At 61.1% G+C, this 16,064-nt stretch overlaps 2 protein-coding genes and 1 long non-coding RNA gene across 7 annotated transcripts; 2 read left to right on the top strand and 1 right to left on the bottom strand.

Annotated features, from left to right (window-relative positions):
- Positions 1–2,270: 2,270 nt before the first annotated feature.
- Positions 2,271–7,527, top strand: LOC145546494 (uncharacterized). Its single transcript, XR_014082973.1, has 3 exons — positions 2,271–2,373; positions 2,826–2,920; positions 5,701–7,527. It is a non-coding gene; the product is annotated as an uncharacterized LOC145546494 (long non-coding RNA).
- Positions 3,851–9,026, bottom strand: PIERCE1 (piercer of microtubule wall 1). 4 transcript variants are annotated; one of them, XM_081593518.1, is made up of 3 exons: positions 8,159–9,026; positions 7,175–7,253; positions 3,851–6,864 (listed from the first exon to the last, which is right to left on the bottom strand). In XM_081593518.1, the coding sequence occupies exons 1-3, from the start codon at positions 8,299–8,301 to the stop codon at positions 6,691–6,693; spliced, it is 396 nt and encodes a 131-aa protein (XP_081449644.1). In that variant the 5' UTR covers positions 8,302–9,026; the 3' UTR covers positions 3,851–6,690. The 4 variants fall into 4 exon arrangements, with proteins under 4 accessions (XP_081449644.1, XP_081449642.1, XP_081449643.1 ...); XM_081593516.1 differs by having other exon boundaries at positions 3,851–4,285; XM_081593517.1 differs by having other exon boundaries at positions 3,851–4,282.
- On the top strand, positions 7,982–12,275 carry MRPS2 (mitochondrial ribosomal protein S2). 2 transcript variants are annotated; one of them, XM_081593515.1, is made up of 4 exons: positions 7,982–8,802; positions 9,370–9,465; positions 9,866–9,995; positions 11,209–12,275. In XM_081593515.1, the coding sequence occupies exons 2-4, from the start codon at positions 9,414–9,416 to the stop codon at positions 11,813–11,815; spliced, it is 789 nt and encodes a 262-aa protein (XP_081449641.1). In that variant the 5' UTR covers positions 7,982–8,802; positions 9,370–9,413; the 3' UTR covers positions 11,816–12,275. The 2 variants fall into 2 exon arrangements, with proteins under 2 accessions (XP_081449641.1, XP_081449640.1); XM_081593514.1 differs by lacking the exon at positions 7,982–8,802 and adding an exon at positions 9,150–9,269.
- The last annotated feature ends 3,789 nt before the right edge of the window (positions 12,276–16,064 follow it).

The raw sequence follows: 16,064 nt of genomic DNA, 5'->3' as shown, positions 1-16,064 counted from the left end.
AAGACGGAGGACAGACCCGATTTTGGAGGTGTCTGGTGCTCTGGGTTTCTGCAGGAACCACCCCTTTCCCAGAAAGAGCGGGCCTGTGTCAGAAGTCCTAACAGAGCAGGAATGCAGTGGGAGGAGGGGAGAGCCCTGGAGGCGAGCGTCTCATGCTCACCACCCACGTGTCCACAGAGAGGACAGGGTCTTCCTCGAGAGACGTCGCTATAACTTCGTTGCTCAGAATCTGAGCTGTCAGCAGGTTTTCCGAAGCTGAGACACATGCGCAGAGCCTGGGAACCCAGGCGCTGAGTTTAGTCATTCTTGCTAATCACTCTTGTTATTTCGGCTGTGCTCGGTCTTCCTTGCTGCACACGGGCTTCTCTGGTGGCGAAAAGCGGGGTCTCCTCTTGGTCGCAGTCCTCGGGATCCTCACCGCGGTGGCCTCTCCTGCCGTGGAGCCCGGGCTGCAGGCGTGCCGGCTCAGTCACTGCGGCTTCCAGCTTAGATGCTCCGTGGCGTGTGGGATCCTCCTGAACCAGGGACCCAACCCCTTGTCCCCTGCATTGGCAGGCAGATTCTTAACCACTAGACTGCCAGGGACGCCCCGGATACTCAGTTTAAATACCAGCACTTTATCTGCTCATATAAAAAGCACTGCCACCTTGATCCCACCCTTTCCTCAAACTTAACTTAAGGGCCAGTGTAGACGGGGAGAAACAGCAACAAATCCCACCCTCACTGTCTGCAGACCACCTCCAGGCCAGTGCCAGACAAGGCTGCCAGGGAGGGACCACCTACAGGCCAGCGCCAGGCCAGGCTGCCGGGGAGGGACCACCTCCAGGCCAGCGCCAGGCCAGGCTGCCGGGGAGGGACCACCTCCAGGCCAGCGCCAGGCAAGGCTGCCGGGGAGGGACCACCTCTAGGCCAGTGCCAGGCAAGGCTGCTGGGGAGGGAAATACATTATTTGCAGAATCTTTGAGATCTCTGGTGTTTTGTGTGCTGGACAGAGGGATTTGTCTTGCCAACGTCAAATATTTAACTATGTATTTGAAACCATTTATTCTAATTAACTATCAATAAAAGATGAAATATCACTGAAGAAAAATAGGGAAACAAATGAAAATACACTCCTGGAGTAAGAAGTTCCTGGTTTTAGGCCGACTCAGCAGCTAAATTAAACAATGAGGAAAGTGCTGTCAAACTGTCAACGTTTCATCTAAGTGTGGAACCGACAGGCCGGATACAGCATCTTGTGAGTGGAGACAGGGTTTCTCTATGGCCGTGCAGCTGATGTAATAATCAGCGGAAACTGGTGTTTGTTACACTAAGTGTTTCGATCGCCTTTCCCGTAATTGCTCTGATTGGATTTAAGCCTTTGAAAGATCTCAGCACAAGGGTCAGAAGAGTGATGGGTGTAATTTTCTTCCCATTTTTCAACCAGCCATTCTGCGTGCTGTTACCCCCGACAGAAGGCACGGTCTTGAGCCGTAAGATCTGCTTGTCAATCTAAACTCTTTTTCCTTCTCTCAGCACATAAAGATTGCAGTATGGCCCATGGTCGCAAAGAGTCGGACACGACTGAGTGACTAAAAGGATAAATTTCATGATAATCACTCGAGTTCCTGTATGACTCGTGCAAACACTAGGAAGTCAGGGCTGGTCTACGGGGTCCGACGCTGATGATCTTGTCCCTCCCAGGACCCTCCGAGCTCCACAACCAAGGCTGCCACAGGCCAGCCCCTCTGGACTCGAATTCCCCATCCACAGAGGGGGGTGGAGTAAGCCCTGCTGCAGGCATGAGCATCGGACCAGGTGACGCCGTCCAAGCCCTTTGGATAACGTGCAGACGGGCGGGGAAGCGTGGCCGGGGGGCGGGGAAGCGTGGCCAGCGGGCGGGGAAGCGTGGCCGGCGGGCGGCTCTCAGGGGCCCAGGCCCCAGGAGGGCATGGGATCTGGGAGCCTGAGCCGGAGGTGGTGGGTGACTTTTCAGGAAGACGGGTATCTGCGTGATACAAAAGGTATTTCTGTCGTTCACCTTTCCAGACGTTTATTCAACATACAGAGTCTAACTTCTCATTAACTCATTAGCAACTGGTACAGAAATACTGGTGACCGGCTATGAGGGTTAATGAAAGCACTTCACTGCCTGATTCTGATGCCGGAACTAACTTGTTGAAGCTCACTGGCGCACTTGGCCCCTGCCGTGTTTGCAGACGTCAGCTCAACTTACCGGCCCAGCCCGGGCCCTGACTGTCGCACGCTGTCCCGCCCCAGAGTGCACCGCTCACGGTCAAGGCTGCAGGGCACAGTCCCAGGGCCTGACGACCACGTCCTCCCTGAAGACTCAGTGTTTCCGGCCAGTGCAAAGGAAGCGATGCTTCTTTTCAGGTGAGTTTCAAACTGGACTGATAATGCGTTCTTTTTTATCCCTCTTTTTGTATGTCAACAGAGGTAGAATGCAGAAGCATTCTGAGTATTTTGGTATTTTTAGTGACAAGCTGTGAAAAATGCATTTTCAGTTTGATGCCTGGAGTCTGTGCCGGTTTTCCAGCAAAGGAGAAGGATATGACATATCAGCAGATCCTGGCTCCAGCCTCAGCTTTGTATCGCTTCTATTAAAGGGACTGATTTTCTCTAGAAACCATTTCCATCGCAAACGGAACCTTAAGACTGTTGCTGAAATGTTTCCTTTTGCTTCACAAAGTTTTTAATGAAGAGATAACCGGTCATGGTATTTCATTTCCTCCCAAATTCATATGAGTAAAAACTCGCTTTGGATAAAAACCTCAGTAAACAAGCAGCGTCAACGGTCTCTAACCATTTCTTCTCTCCGGTCCCAGCACCTCCCAGGTTTCCTGCCGTGAGTGGTCATAAAGGAAGGGGGATCGATGTCTGGAACACACATCCTGTCGGAGAAAATGGTTTCAACGTTTAGGTATGTGGCTGCTTTGGGTCTTAGCCGTGCCGGGGTTTTCGCTGTGGCCCGCGGGGTCTCGCAGACTCTGCAGTGGTGGTGCGTGGGCTCCACGGCTGGGGTACACCAGATAGAACCCGAGTCTCCTGCACTGCAAGGCGGCTTCTTAACCACTGGACCACCAGGGAAGCCCCAGGAAATGCTTTCTAATTGAGGACCATCTAAATCAGAGTGAATGTTGATTGAGAAGTAACTGCCTAGAGATAGAAATCCACTTCACATCGTTACTGCTCAGAGGCTCAGTCGCGTCCGACTCTTTGCAGCCCCACGGACCGTAGCCCACCGGGCTCCCCTGTCCATGGGGTTTCTCAAGCAAGAATCCTTTTTCTCCTCCTGCGGATCTTCCCGACCCAGGGATCAAACCCGCGTCTCAAACACCTCCCGCACTGGCAGGATTTTTTACCACTGACCCCCCCGGGAAGCCCCACGTGGTTATCACCCCCACAACGGTCTTCCCTGGGTGAACACCAAGCAGGGAGCCCCCAGGCACACATCACCCCTCAGCAACGATCAGCACCCGCCAGCTTTCTTTCTGCCTCCGCCTGGGCCTTGTTCGTGGCAACGGAGGGCTCAGGGGCCAGGAGGGCTCAGGGTCGCTCCGAGCCTGGCCTGGGCTCTCCCGGTCCTGCCTGGTGCTGTCCCCGCTCCAGGGCGCCCCGACCCCTCGCCCAGCTCTTGTCCACACCCCAGGCAGGGGATCCGACCCTCCCCCCGCAGCCCGGCAGGGTACTTGAGAGCAGAAAACCCCTACAATCTGTCATGAGGATAAAAACAAAAATGCATCCAGATTAAGACGCAGGTGGAGCTCTCCAGGCATTCCCAGCATCCAGGCCAAGCTCGGGGTCCTGGGACGCCCAGTGCCTGCGCCTGGATTACAGATGAGTCAGGGACTGAGGACGTGGCAAGGTTTTTAATGGAAAGTCAAGGTGTTTAATGGAAAGTCAAGCCATCGGCTCTTTTCCGTCTCAGGTGTCAGACAGAGAAAGCGGAGCGTCACCGCCCCGTTTGCCTGGTTATCTAGAGGGGAAAAGTGTTTTCGGGGAAAGTGGCGAAGTGCGTCCCTTTATAACCGGGTGAGCCGTGGAGGACCAGGGCAGACAGCAGTCAGGACTGCGGCCGCGGGAGCCGGGAGGCCCCTCAGTCACAGATGGACGGCCTGCAGACGCTGTAGCTGGGGTGGAAGTTGAGCCGGTCATAGGAGGTGATGTAGTTGTCCGGACCCGTCACGATGCTCTTCTCCATGTGGACGTTGAGAGTGTTGTTCTGGAACATTCCACCTGCTGCAACTTGTCTAGAAAACTTACATGAATTTGGATAAAACACCTTCTGGAAGCGAGAAGGGGACACCGAGGTTAGTGACACGTGATAACACTCCCATGCAATCAGGCATCGGGCACTTTTGGAAGAAAAATAAGGATCTGTGAGAAAATGTTCCTAAAACTAGAAAACAGAGAGGCTGGGTTGGCAGGGAGGGCTGAGCTTGCCCTTGGGCGTCCCTGGTGGCTCGGTCGGTAGAGAATCTGCCTGCGACGAAGGAGACCCAGGTTTGATCCCTGGGTCGGGAAGATCCCCTGCAGGAGGAAATGGCCCCCCACTCCAGTATTCTTGCCTGGAGAATCCCACAGACAGAGGAGCCTGGCGGGCTATGGTCTATGGGGTCGTAAGAGTCAGACACGACTGAGCGACTAACGATGCCTCCCTCCACCGTTACGCGGGTTTTAACACCCGGGCGAGGCACTGCCATCCTGCGTCTGGTTACAGGGGGTCAGGCCCCAAGCCGGTCCCGGCTCTGCTTCTGCCGACCGACCGTGCAACTAGGGCGAGTGACTGGACCTCTCTGAACCTGAGCTTTCTGTGGAAAAGAGATGGTGTGAGTAGGCTTCAGCCTTGACAGGGAGTCAGAATCTTTTGCAGAACCTTAGAACCATTCTGTGGGCCCCACCCCACCAGCCAAGGGTACTTGGGAGGAGCTGCCCTCGCGAAGCGGGGCTGCCGTGAGGACAGGGGAGGCCGCTGGTATGTGCGGGCACCCGGGGGAGGGGGGTCATTTCAGCAGCGCAGCATCGCCAGCTGACCTGGAGGTCTCTGATGGGAGGGCCTGGACCACTGCGGGGCTGGTGAACTACTCTAGAGTCCCCCTGTGTCAAGAAGATCACCTGATATTCTGTCTCCTTGACAGGAAGCAAATGCAAACAAAAGTGGCCTTTGGTGTATTCTGGAGGGTTTTTTAGATGTTTTGTTTTGTCTGTTTTGTGTGTGTGTGTGTGTGTGTTTGTTTTTTGGTGTTTCGTGTTTTGTTTTGCTTTGTTGGTTTTTGGAGGTTTTATGGGCCATGCCATGCAGCTTGCCAGATCTTAGTTTCTCGACCAGAGATCGAACTTTCGACCCCTGCAATGGAAGCATGGAGTCCTAACCACTAGGCATCCAGGGCATTCCCAGTGCATTTATTTTTTACAGCAGCAGTTCCCACTCGCCTCCCTGCAGCACACACACAGCTTCCATGGCGTGTGTGTCTCCCATCAGCGCAGCGCATGTACAGTGACTGAGCCAGTGTGGGTGGGTTATCATTAACCAAGTCAGCACCACACATTCAGGTCCACTTTTTGAGATGTACGTTCTGGGTTGTAACAAATGAATAAGGAATGACATGTATCCACTGTTACAGCATCAGGAAGAACAGTTTCCTTCAGTATATCTTTTAAAGCGCAAAGCAGGCATTTTTCTTTTCTGTTCCTACACAGGAAGGAGACAGTCCTGCTCGATGAGCCCAGCGGCCACACTCAGTCCAGGAAGCTGGAAACCAGGCTCCAGATAAAGCAGGTCGATAATCAGCAGGAAAAGCTCCTTCTAAACTTGCCTCGTGAGAACCCCGTGCTTCACGTCCCACTGCCTCTGCCTCGTAAGACCAGCAAATGGCCTTTTCATGAAAGCAAAACATCTGGACCTGTGTTAGCGAGCATGGTGATCTTTCGCATGGAAATACTTGATCCCTTGGCTTTGGGAGCATGACCTTTAATGCTCTGGAAACTTTCTAGATAAACAATCTCTTTTTTGTTAAGAGCTGTCTCCCTCACGCAAAACAAGTAAAGAAGCGATTATCCAGCTCTTTTAAAATGAGGAATATCTGGGGACTCAGTGGTAGAGAATCCGCCTGCCAATGCAGGAGACATGGGTTCGATCTCTGGTCCAGAAACACCCCACACGCCTCAGAGCGATTAAGCCCATGATCCACAACTTCTGAGCCTGTGCTCTAGAGCCTGGGAGCCACAGCTGCTGAAGCCCTTGCGCCCAGAGCCTGTGCTCCGCAACGAGGGGAGCCGCCGCCGGGAGAAGCCCCCGCTCGCTGCAACCAGAGGAAGCCTCGTGCAGCAACAAGGGTCCAGCACAGTCTAGGTTAAATAAGTAAACCAGAACTAGTTTTAAAAAGTGAGGAATATTTTGGAAGAAAACCAACACGGGCCCCCCAAGCGGATGGTCCACCTGTCTGAGGTCCCTAGGGGTTGCTCACACTGGTCCATCTTCCCTTCTCCTGGACGCAGCAGGGCCGTCGGAAGGCTAAAGGAGGCCTCCTGCCATGTGAAGTCAATCAGAAAGGGCTCAGGTTCCCCAAAGGTGCACACATCCCGGCCCTTTTGGAACCTGTGCTTTCACCATCCAGCGCTGCCTCTCAGGGTCTATCTCATAAAATAAGGTATTACTCCAAAATGAAAGCAGGTCTTCATTTATCTGCCTCAAAACCTACTGCCTACAAGAGTTGGCTCATCACACAAGTGAATGGGGCCGGTCCTTTGGGATGTTGTAAACCAGTCTACAGGCTTCCCCAGTGGCTCAGCTGGTAAAGAAGCCGCCGACCAATGCAGGAGACACAGAAGACACGGGTTGGATCTCTGGGTTGGAAAGATCCCCTGCAGGAGGAAATGACAACCCGCTCCAGTATATTCTTGCAAGCAAAATTCCAAGGACAGAAGAGCCTGGCAGGCTACAGTCCGTGGGGTCCCGAAGAGCTGGACACAACTGAGCAAGCACATACGTGCACACAAGCGTACTATGCCCCTTTTCCAACCTTTAAAAACTGTTTGCTAAATGCATACATTCATTTATTTCTGCCCTGTCCTGTTCCAAAAAGATCTGAAGTGACCCCTTTCCATCCGTGATGCTGGAACCCCAGGACACACCCACGCACCCCCTCCGACACCTGCCCTGCTTCCTCCTTACCGGCATCTCATGCACCGTGGGGGCTCTGCTCCCATAAGCTTGGTTACTGGTCCCGTACACCGAGGGGGGCTCCTTGGTCCTGGCAGATGAAAAGAACTCTTTATTTTCCACTCATCTGTTGTAAGTCTGCCCAAGCCACAGCTTTACCTATTCGGTAGACAGAGCTTTGTAGGCGCGCGAGGCAGCCGTGAACCTGGGCTCCTGTGGGTAAAGGGCTGGCCTTCCTGGCAGGTTCAGCCTCCCTTGACCCCTCTGCTGACCTCTGCCAAAGCTGTAAAGAACTACCCGTGGAAAGTGCTGGCCCTCAGCCCCAGCAAGACCTGGGCCCACGCTGTCGTTTCCTGGGTGGGTAAGTAAGCTGGGGTCTGTGACTCAGCCGCCAGAGCTGGAGGGTCGGGGGGTGGGGGGGCACCCCTCCACTTCTGAGCCTCCAGGAGAAAATGTTCCTGCCCTCTCCAGCCCTGATATCAGCTAGTGGTACGGCAGCGTCACAGAGGGGCTGCGGGCTCGACACCCCAGCTCTGCCTCATACTAACTACGGGCAAGAGCCTATCTTTCTACCTCCCAGCTTCACTTCCCAGCCGGGGGTCAGGAAAGGCGCGCACAGCCTGCGTCTTAGAGCCCGCAGGGCGCGCGCCCCTGGGCAGCCCGGTGATGGACGGGTCGCCCGCGCATCTCCAGCAGACCGTCCCTCTCCTCCCGGACAGGACAGCAGGCTGGCCTCGCCCCAGGGGTGTGGCCGCGATCGGCCCGCGTGCTGACGTCCCCCGGGGCACGCCCCGCCCACCGCTCGCTCCACCAGCCCCTCCCGGCTCCCGTGATAGTGAACCGCTGACCCCGCTTTTGACTCAGGGGTCAGGCTGCGGCCTGTGGGCTGAGCCGAGCGCAGGCCCAGCTGGGCACCTGGCTGCCCGCCGGACCAGGAGCACTGGTCTTCCCTCCTTGCACGCAAGGCGGACCCTGAGCGGACTCCCGGGTGCTCACCTGTAGCCGCGAAACCAGGCCGGGTTGTTGAACCTGGCTGGCAGGTCCTCGCTCACGCGGTAGCAGTCGCTGGTTTTCAACGGCGGGGGCCCGGCCTTGGGCTCCTCTGGCTCCGCGCACGCTTGGGGGTCCTCTTCCGACATCCCGCCTCGGTCGCCCCGCGCTCTGGGGGCACAGAAGGGCGGGCGGCGGCGCGGCGTCCAGTTACTAAGCGACGGCCGGGCCACCCGCTGCGCGGGCGGGGTCCTTAAAGGTGCCGCGACCCCCGGGCGGGAGCCCTCCACGCCCCCGCCGGCGGGTGGGGCAGAAGTCCGAGTTCTGGAAGATTCCTTGGCGAGCCCCGAGGCCCTGGACTGGCTGCGGGAGTAAGGGATCGCTTGCTGGGCCGCAGTGCGGGGGCCCCGTGCTCTGCAGCCACCGGCGCGAATGCACGCAACGTTCCCCAAACGCGCGGCGGCTCCCGGGGCACCGGAGACCCCGGCCCGAGTTCATCAGTGCGGCTCGGTGCTCCGAGGCCGCTCCGCCGCGGGGGCAGGGCTGCGCCGTGACCTCCCCGCTCCGCCCGCAGACCAGCCGGTGTCCTGGCTCTGAGGCTGGACGGCACGCTGGACTACCCGACGCAGCCCTGCTACGCCAATATCGCCGTAAGGACGGGCCGGACGGGAGCGCGGCCGCCTTGCCCGGCTGGTCCCCCCGGACAGCGTGGGGGCTCCTCGGCCGCCCAGCCCCGCGCGGGGAGGGGGTGAGGACGCCGGGACGGGCGACGGGGCTCCCGACCGGACCACGGGCCCTGGCCGACACGCCCTCCCTGCGCTTCCGCCCGGACAGGCCTGGGGTGCGGCTCCCCGAGGGCCGCGCGCTCGGACTCGGGGCGGCCGGCGGGGGCGGCGGCGCAGTGGCACCTCCGGGCCTGCGGGCGGCGCTGCGGCGGGGGCGGCGCGGGCCCGGGCGGGAGGAGGAGCCGCTCGTGCGGCCGCGCCGCCGGGCCCGTCGTGCGTGCGTGCGTGCGTGCGTTCGTCCCTCCGTCCGCCCGTCCGCCCGTCCGCTAGTCCGTCCGCCCGGATCCGCGCCATGGCGCCTAGCGCGGTGCTGCCGCGGCTGCTCGGCGCGGGTGAGGGGCCCGGGGTGGCGGGCGCGGCGGGGACCCCTCCGGGGCCGGGCTGCGGGGGCCGGGCGGGCGGGAGCGCTCCCTGAGTCCGCTGTCCACGCAGGTGTCCGGGCGGCGCCCCGAGGCCGGGCCGCGCCGAGAGGCAGGATGCTGGGGAGCGCCGTGGCCCCCGCCGCCCACGAGCCCGAGCGCGACAGCGGTGAGGGGGCCCTCGGCCCGGGGGGTGCGGGCGCCGGGGAGGGTGCGGGCCCGGGAGGGAGAGCCCCACGCGCCGCACGCGCTGCCAAGGCCTCCGAGTCCCCGCCCCGCCACCGAGCGGGCCGAAGCCGGCCGTCCCCGAACTGCTGCCTTGAGGGAGTTTCTGCGGGCGGCCGGCGGGACCACGGGAGCCGCAGACACAGACTTCAGCCGGCTTTCTCTCCGCCGGGTGGGGACCTGGCCGGGTTGACCCGGGAGCGAAGCCGTGGTCAGATCCGGTCCCCCTCCCCGAGCCTCCGCAGAAGGCCCTGGGGGCCCTCATCTGCCGCCGCCCCCCGCAGGCCCCAGGCTCTGGGGGAGCCGGGACCCAGGGCCTGCATGCTTTCTGCCTCCCCGCCCAGATCTCAGCGCCCGGATCCTGAGCGAGCCCCTCAAGCATTCCGACTTCTTTAACGTCAAGGAGTTGTTTTCCGTGAGAAGTCTCTTCAACGCCCGGGTGCACCTGGGCCACAAAGCCGGCTGTCGGCACAGGTGAGCGGCTTCCCCCTGGTGGGTGTGGGTTGCCCAGGGCGTTTGGGGCCCCTGCCTTGAGATCCAGGCCACTCTTTCGGTCTGTTTTTAGAGCGTACCCCCCTTTTTCTTCGTATGGTATCGTGGAGCCCTCGGGAGGGATGAGTCCTTATTCTCAAAATCAGTTTGCACCCCTCCCCAAGCCCCCGTGGGGCTCATGGTCCTCGGCAGGGGCAGGCCGGCTGGTCCTGTAAGCCGGTGATGGCCGGGGCTGGCGAGGCCACCCTTTTTGCAGGACGTCTCTGAGGGCGGGCAGAGGAGCGGTGACTGGCCGTCCTTTCAGGGGGCCGTTGTGGGGCCGGGTAGAGAGTGGACTGGGGGGGCCGGGGGGGGCCAGCTGCTTGGGCAGAGCCGCAGCAGTGGCTGGGCCTGGGGTGATCAGGGGTGAGCCAAGCAGAGCGGGTGTCTGCATTCTTCACGTTAGAAACTTAGGTCCCGAGCAGGGTGATGCCTTGGCGCCCCCCCCCCGCCCCCGTGCAGCAGCCCAGGTGACCGGCATCCCAGAGTCTGGGAAGAGGCGGAGGGGCCGGGGAGCGAGAGGGTGCGCTGCTGGGGGTTCTTCTGGGAAGTCTCCCGTGCTGAGGGCGGCTGGGCCTCGTGGGGCCTTGGGCAGCGTCTGTGGGGAGGACGGGACAGGATCCAGACGGCAGTGAGCAGGAGCATGAACGGGGTGGGAGAAGACGGAATACAAGGGAACAGGCTTGCAGCCGGCCAGCTGCTCTGCCCAGGCCAGGAGGTCTGGGCCGCAGGGTTTCCCTCCGAGGCCTGGCTGGTTCCTGCTCTAGCTGGCACCCCCGCCCCGCTGGTCCAGCCCTGGGTGGTCTCCGTGGTAAAGCTGTAGTGACAAGGGTGGCCGCTGCCCTGGGCAGGACACTGGGCGTCACGTGTGAGCGTCCAGACGTCTGTGTGGGGTCCTCTCTGTCAGGGTCGCCAGGTGACGAGGTGGAGGTTCAGAAGGTAGAGTCCTCTTGCCCAAGACGTGGACACGGGCTGCAGCCTAGCCTGCCCTGCTCGTCCAGCCCCCTTACTGCCCCTGGTGGTCACTCCTGGGGCGGGGTCTTCGCTGTGTCATCACGGGGAAGGCTGCAGACGGTACCGGCCTGGGGCAGCAGGACGAGCAAGGGCGGGTGGAGGTGGCCACGCGGGCGGCTCACGCGGGCCGTGTGTCCGGCAGGTTCATGGAGCCGTACATCTTCGGGAGCCGCCTGGGCCAGGACATCATTGACCTGGAGCAGACGGCCACGCGCCTGCAGCTGGCGCTGAACTTCACGGCGCACGTGGCCTACCGCGGGGGCATCATCCTTTTCATGAGCCGCGCCCGGCAGTTCTCACACCTGATCGAGAACACGGCCCGGAGCTGCGGCGAGTACGCCCACACACGCTACCTCAAGGGCGGCCTCCTGACCAACGCGCCCCTCCTCCTGGGCCCCGGGGTCCGCCTGCCGGACCTCATCGTCTTCCTGCACACGCTCAATAATGTCTTTGAGCCCCACGTGGCCGTGAGGGACGCGGCCAAGATGAACATCCCCACGGTGGGCATCGTGGACACCAACTGCAACCCCTGCCTCATCACCTACCCCATCCCGGGCAACGACGACTCGCCCCCGGCTGTGCAGCTCTTCTGCCGGCTCTTCCAGACGGTGGTCACCCGGGCCAAGGAGAAGCGACGGCAGCTCGAGGCCCTGCACCAGCTACAGGGCGCCCGCCCGGCCGACCCCGCTGCCCCGGGAGCGCCTTCCCTGGGAGCACAGGCTGGGCTGGGCTCGGGCCGCTCCCCCTGACCCGCCCGACCTCCTCCCAGATGAGGGGCAGCCTGTCCAGCTGGGAGCGCCTCCAGGCCGTCCCGGCTCTGGGCCCCTGCTGCTGGGAACGGTGCTCAGCAGCTGCCCGCCCCAGGGGCTCCACTCCAGACTTCCAGCCCAGCAGGCTCACCCGGCAAGCAGCCTGTCTGAAAAGGACCCCTCGGAAAACACCGTGACCCCGGAGTGTGAAGGCCTTGCATCCACCTTGAGATGAGTCCTTGTGTCAGGAGCGTTCACACAGCAGGTTAACTCTGTTCACGCCCCTGGTCAGCCTGCTGTCCGGTCCCCTGGTTTCAGGGGCTGTTTAGTAACGTGAGGTTGCAGGGCGAGCAGTTCAGAGGGTCCCATCTGGGCTGGGCCAGGCTGAGCAAAGCAGGCAGCGTGGTTGCAACAGAAATAAAACTTGGATCCGGGCAGGGTGGGGCCTGGACCTCTGGTCCTGCGGTCTGTTCTGTGTGATCTCTCCATCACCACCCACAGGGCACGTGAGACCCACCCCTGCCCCCGGGTCTCTGAGCTTTGGGTGGAGCAACGGCCTGCCATGGCTCAGCAGGGCAGTGGAGGCACCAGCTGCCCCTCGACAGCCTCTTTGGCTCTGGGGCTCAGGGGCCTTGGGACCCCCCACTCCCTGGACTGGCCTCCTCCGAGTGGGTGGGGAAGGGGGACCCTTGTTCACAGGGACCTTGCGTTGCTCCTCATCGCGGGACCCTCCTGGGCAGCACTTGTGGTCCTGGACGGGGTATGGGGCTCCCAGGATACCTGACACCCCAGGAACCTGTCTGCTGCCCGGGGTCTGGCGGGGTCAGGACAGGCTGGCCCTAGTGTGGATGGGCACAGCCCTGCCCTGGATCCACGGCAGCACACGGGCAGGGAGACGCCCGGGGCCGCTCTGTCTCGGCAGGGGGGTGCTCGGTGGAAGTCCCACTGTTTTCTGGAAGGGTCTCCCATACGGAAGGTGAGGGAGCCGAGTGGCCGCCTGAAACCAGCTGCTGGCAGGCGCTGCTTTAATTCAGGAACACGAAACAGAGACACGTTCACAGGCCGGCAGATGGAGGGGCCCTCACGGGCTCTCCCACCGCAGAGCGCCCCCCTCAGAGTGCGGCTGCGCGTTTGTGGCGCCCCGGGGTGCCAGCCTGGGGAGCCAAGACCCTTGGAGTCAGTGCGGTGTGAGATGGCTCACTGGCCGTAAGAGGGGCCTCCCCAGGGCAGAGGGTCCCCGCGCCCTTCAGAAGCAGGCCATCTAGGGAAGGTGATGCCAGGCAGGGTGGCGGAGGACACACAGGTCACAGAAACCCAGGATGTGGGGCTGGCCTGGGCCGAGGGGAGCAGCCCTACCTCCTCTGTTCCCTGGCGGCCCACATGGCCCCCGTCGCCTCTCCCCCGAGAATCCCCTGGAACCTGTGCCAGACACAGGCCAGCAAGGACCAGCGGAGATGGCGGGAGTGTCTGGGGCGCTGGGAGCCGCGGACACGGGTGGTCACCCTGAGCAGGGGACTTGCCGGTCTGGCGGACACTGGTGAGCTGGACAGTCCAGGTGCTCAGGACCCGCAGGGAGGCGTGCAGCCTGGGTGAGGGCCGGCCCGGGCCCTCCCGAGGGGCTCAGCGGGGAGGGGAGGCGGGTCACGGTGGTGCTGTACCGGTGCCCCCTCACGGCCGCATCTGCATAGAGGCACCTGGACCAGCAGGACTGACCCCAGAGGGGCCGCCTGGAGACCCCGAGAGGCCAGGACCTTCGGAGGCTGGCGATGAAGGGCCTCCCCTCCCGCTGCCCACCGGACCTGACCTGACCGCGGTCTGCAGAGCCCTGCCCAGGCCGGCTGGTGTCCCGGGGCCCAGGAGAGCCGGGTCTGGGGGGACCTGGAGCCAGAGCAGGGGAAGCAGGGGAAGCAAGCAGTGCATTGGTGCACTGTGCCAGCAATGGCCACAAGGCTTGGGTGGGCGTGAGTGCGGAGGGGTTTCCAGAACCCGGCCTGGAGGTCTGGGGCCAGACACCTGATACCGCTCTTGGGTCCAGCCTTCAGAGCCCAGGCCCAACCCGAGAATCTGGGCTCCTCCTTCACCCACCAGCGCCATCCACGCCTGGCCCTGGTCATGCCAAGACAGTTCTTTGCATCTCAGGACGTGAGCCCAAGTATTCTCGCTCTGTCTGCTTTTCGAACTATCTGTCTTTGTCTGAAAATTAGCCTGTGTGTAAATGGGTCCTCCCCAACCCTGAATGAGCGCCTCAGGGTGGGGGTGGGCACAGCAGACCCCCTAGAGAAGCTGCTGGAGCACCTGGTGCCCACCTTCCAGGGCAGGACCCCTCCTACATCACCCGCTTCCTGTGCTCCTACGAGCCTTCACCCCACCCAGCAGGTCCTGGACCGGCTGTTCAAGAGGTGAGCGCCCCGCCCACTGACCGGCCGTGTGGCTTGGGAAAGTCTCTTTACCTCTCTGAGCCTCAGTTTGTTCACATGAAAGCTGGACTCCAAGAGGCCCGACCTCACAGGGTGGTCAGGACCGTTGGATACACGTGGATGGTGCGGCCTCGTGCCTGGCCCTGCGGAAAGGGCTCCTGAGGGACGGGGTGGTTTTCATTAAGCTTTTCTCTCCCATGAAGAAGCTCTCTGCCTCCAGCCCTGGGGCAGAGCCATCTTCCCATCTGTAAAGGAAGTTCAGCATCCTATCTCGGGGTCCTGGGATTAGCTGGAGCAGGGATCGCTGGGGGCTGGGGAGGCCCAGGCCCCTCAGGGGTCTGTACGGTGCTGGTTGGGGTTCACTGAGCGCCTACTGTGCACAGCGTGGCCAGGCCAGAGCGGTGGACAGGGCGGGGGAGGGGGTGCAGACAGGAGTGAGTCAGGCTCCCCCAAGGAAGGGAGAGGTGGTCACCGTGGACAGAGGGCTCCCTCCAGCCGAGACTGCCCACCCCCCTGCTGACCAGGCCTTGGCCTCCAGATGGGCGGGGTGGGCCCAGAAGCTCAGCCCCCAGGGGGTACCAGGGGAGGACCGAGAGGAAGGAAAGTCCAGGCCCTGACTCCGCTGCCCACTGCCCGCCCCCAGTGCCATCTCCTCCATCCTGGGCACCTGGCTGGACCAGTACTCAGAGGACTTCTGTCAGCCCCCCGACTTCCCCTGCCTCAGGCAGCTGGGGGCCTATGTGCAGCTCAACACGCCCGGCTCCGACCTAGAGCGCCGGGCCCACCTCCTGGCGCAGCTGGAGCAGCGGACCTCAGCGAGGCAGAGCCGGAGGGTGAGGAGGGCGGGGGGACATGGGGGAGCAGGGACTGGCCCCAGACTGCCTGTGTGGGGACCGCCGTCGGGGACCACGGTCTGGCGCTTCTGGAAGAGGCGGTGGGATGTTCCCCGTCTTCGGAAGGCAGGCTCGGGGACCTCCTACAGCCTCACCGCATCTCGGGATGTGGAACCGCCCGAGCACCAGCCCCGGCGCAACCAAAGACCTCGATCCGGCGGCAGAGCCGCCCCCGGAGCCGGAAGCGCCCCGTCAGCGTCTGGAGGGACCGTCAAGCAGGAGCACCCAGGGCTGCACCCCAGCGGCATCTGCTCCTGCTCCCGCCGCGCCGCCCGGAGACCCGTCTCCCCGTTGCCCCCGCCCCAGACTTCCCCTCCCTTCCCCATCATTGTCTCTGCTTTTAATTATATTATTTCATTCCTATCATTTATGGTGTCTTCTTTTTGGTTTTGTTTTGTTTTATCTATCTTAATTGGAGAATAATTACAACCTTGTGATGGTTTTTGTCATGCATCAACATGAGTTGGCCACAGGTACACATGTGTCCCCCCATCCTGAACCTGCCTCCCACCTCACTCCCCTCCCCATCCTCCCGGGTTGTCCCAGAGCACCGGCTTAGGTGCCCTGCTTTATGCATCCGACTTGCACTGGCCATCGATTTTACACACGTTTCAATGCTACCCTCCCAGATCATCCCACAGAGTCCAGAAGTCTGCTCTTTACATCAGTGTCTCCTTTGCTGCCCTGCATGCAGGACTGTATCATCTTTCTCAATTCCATATATATGCATTCATATATGTTATTATGTCTTCATATAAGCAAGCCTTTTTTATTTTAAATTGTGCACTTCTGGAGCGTGGAGAACATTCAGTCTACAGCCCTCTCCACGGCCTCGGGCGGACGGATTTACTCCCGAGAAGGGAGCCCTGACCCAAAGCGCTCACTGCTGCCTCCTCTCCCCCGCCCTAACCTGCTTTCTGTCTCTGCTCTTGCCCTGTT

Source organism: Giraffa tippelskirchi, chromosome 4 (genome assembly GCF_054371585.1).
Source record: "Giraffa tippelskirchi isolate mGirTip1 chromosome 4, T2T-mGirTip1v1.2.pri, whole genome shotgun sequence".
In the NCBI taxonomy this organism is placed as follows: domain Eukaryota; kingdom Metazoa; phylum Chordata; class Mammalia; order Artiodactyla; family Giraffidae; genus Giraffa; species Giraffa tippelskirchi.
Note: the sequence above shows the minus strand (reverse complement) of the source record. Positions and strands in the feature narration are given on the sequence as shown.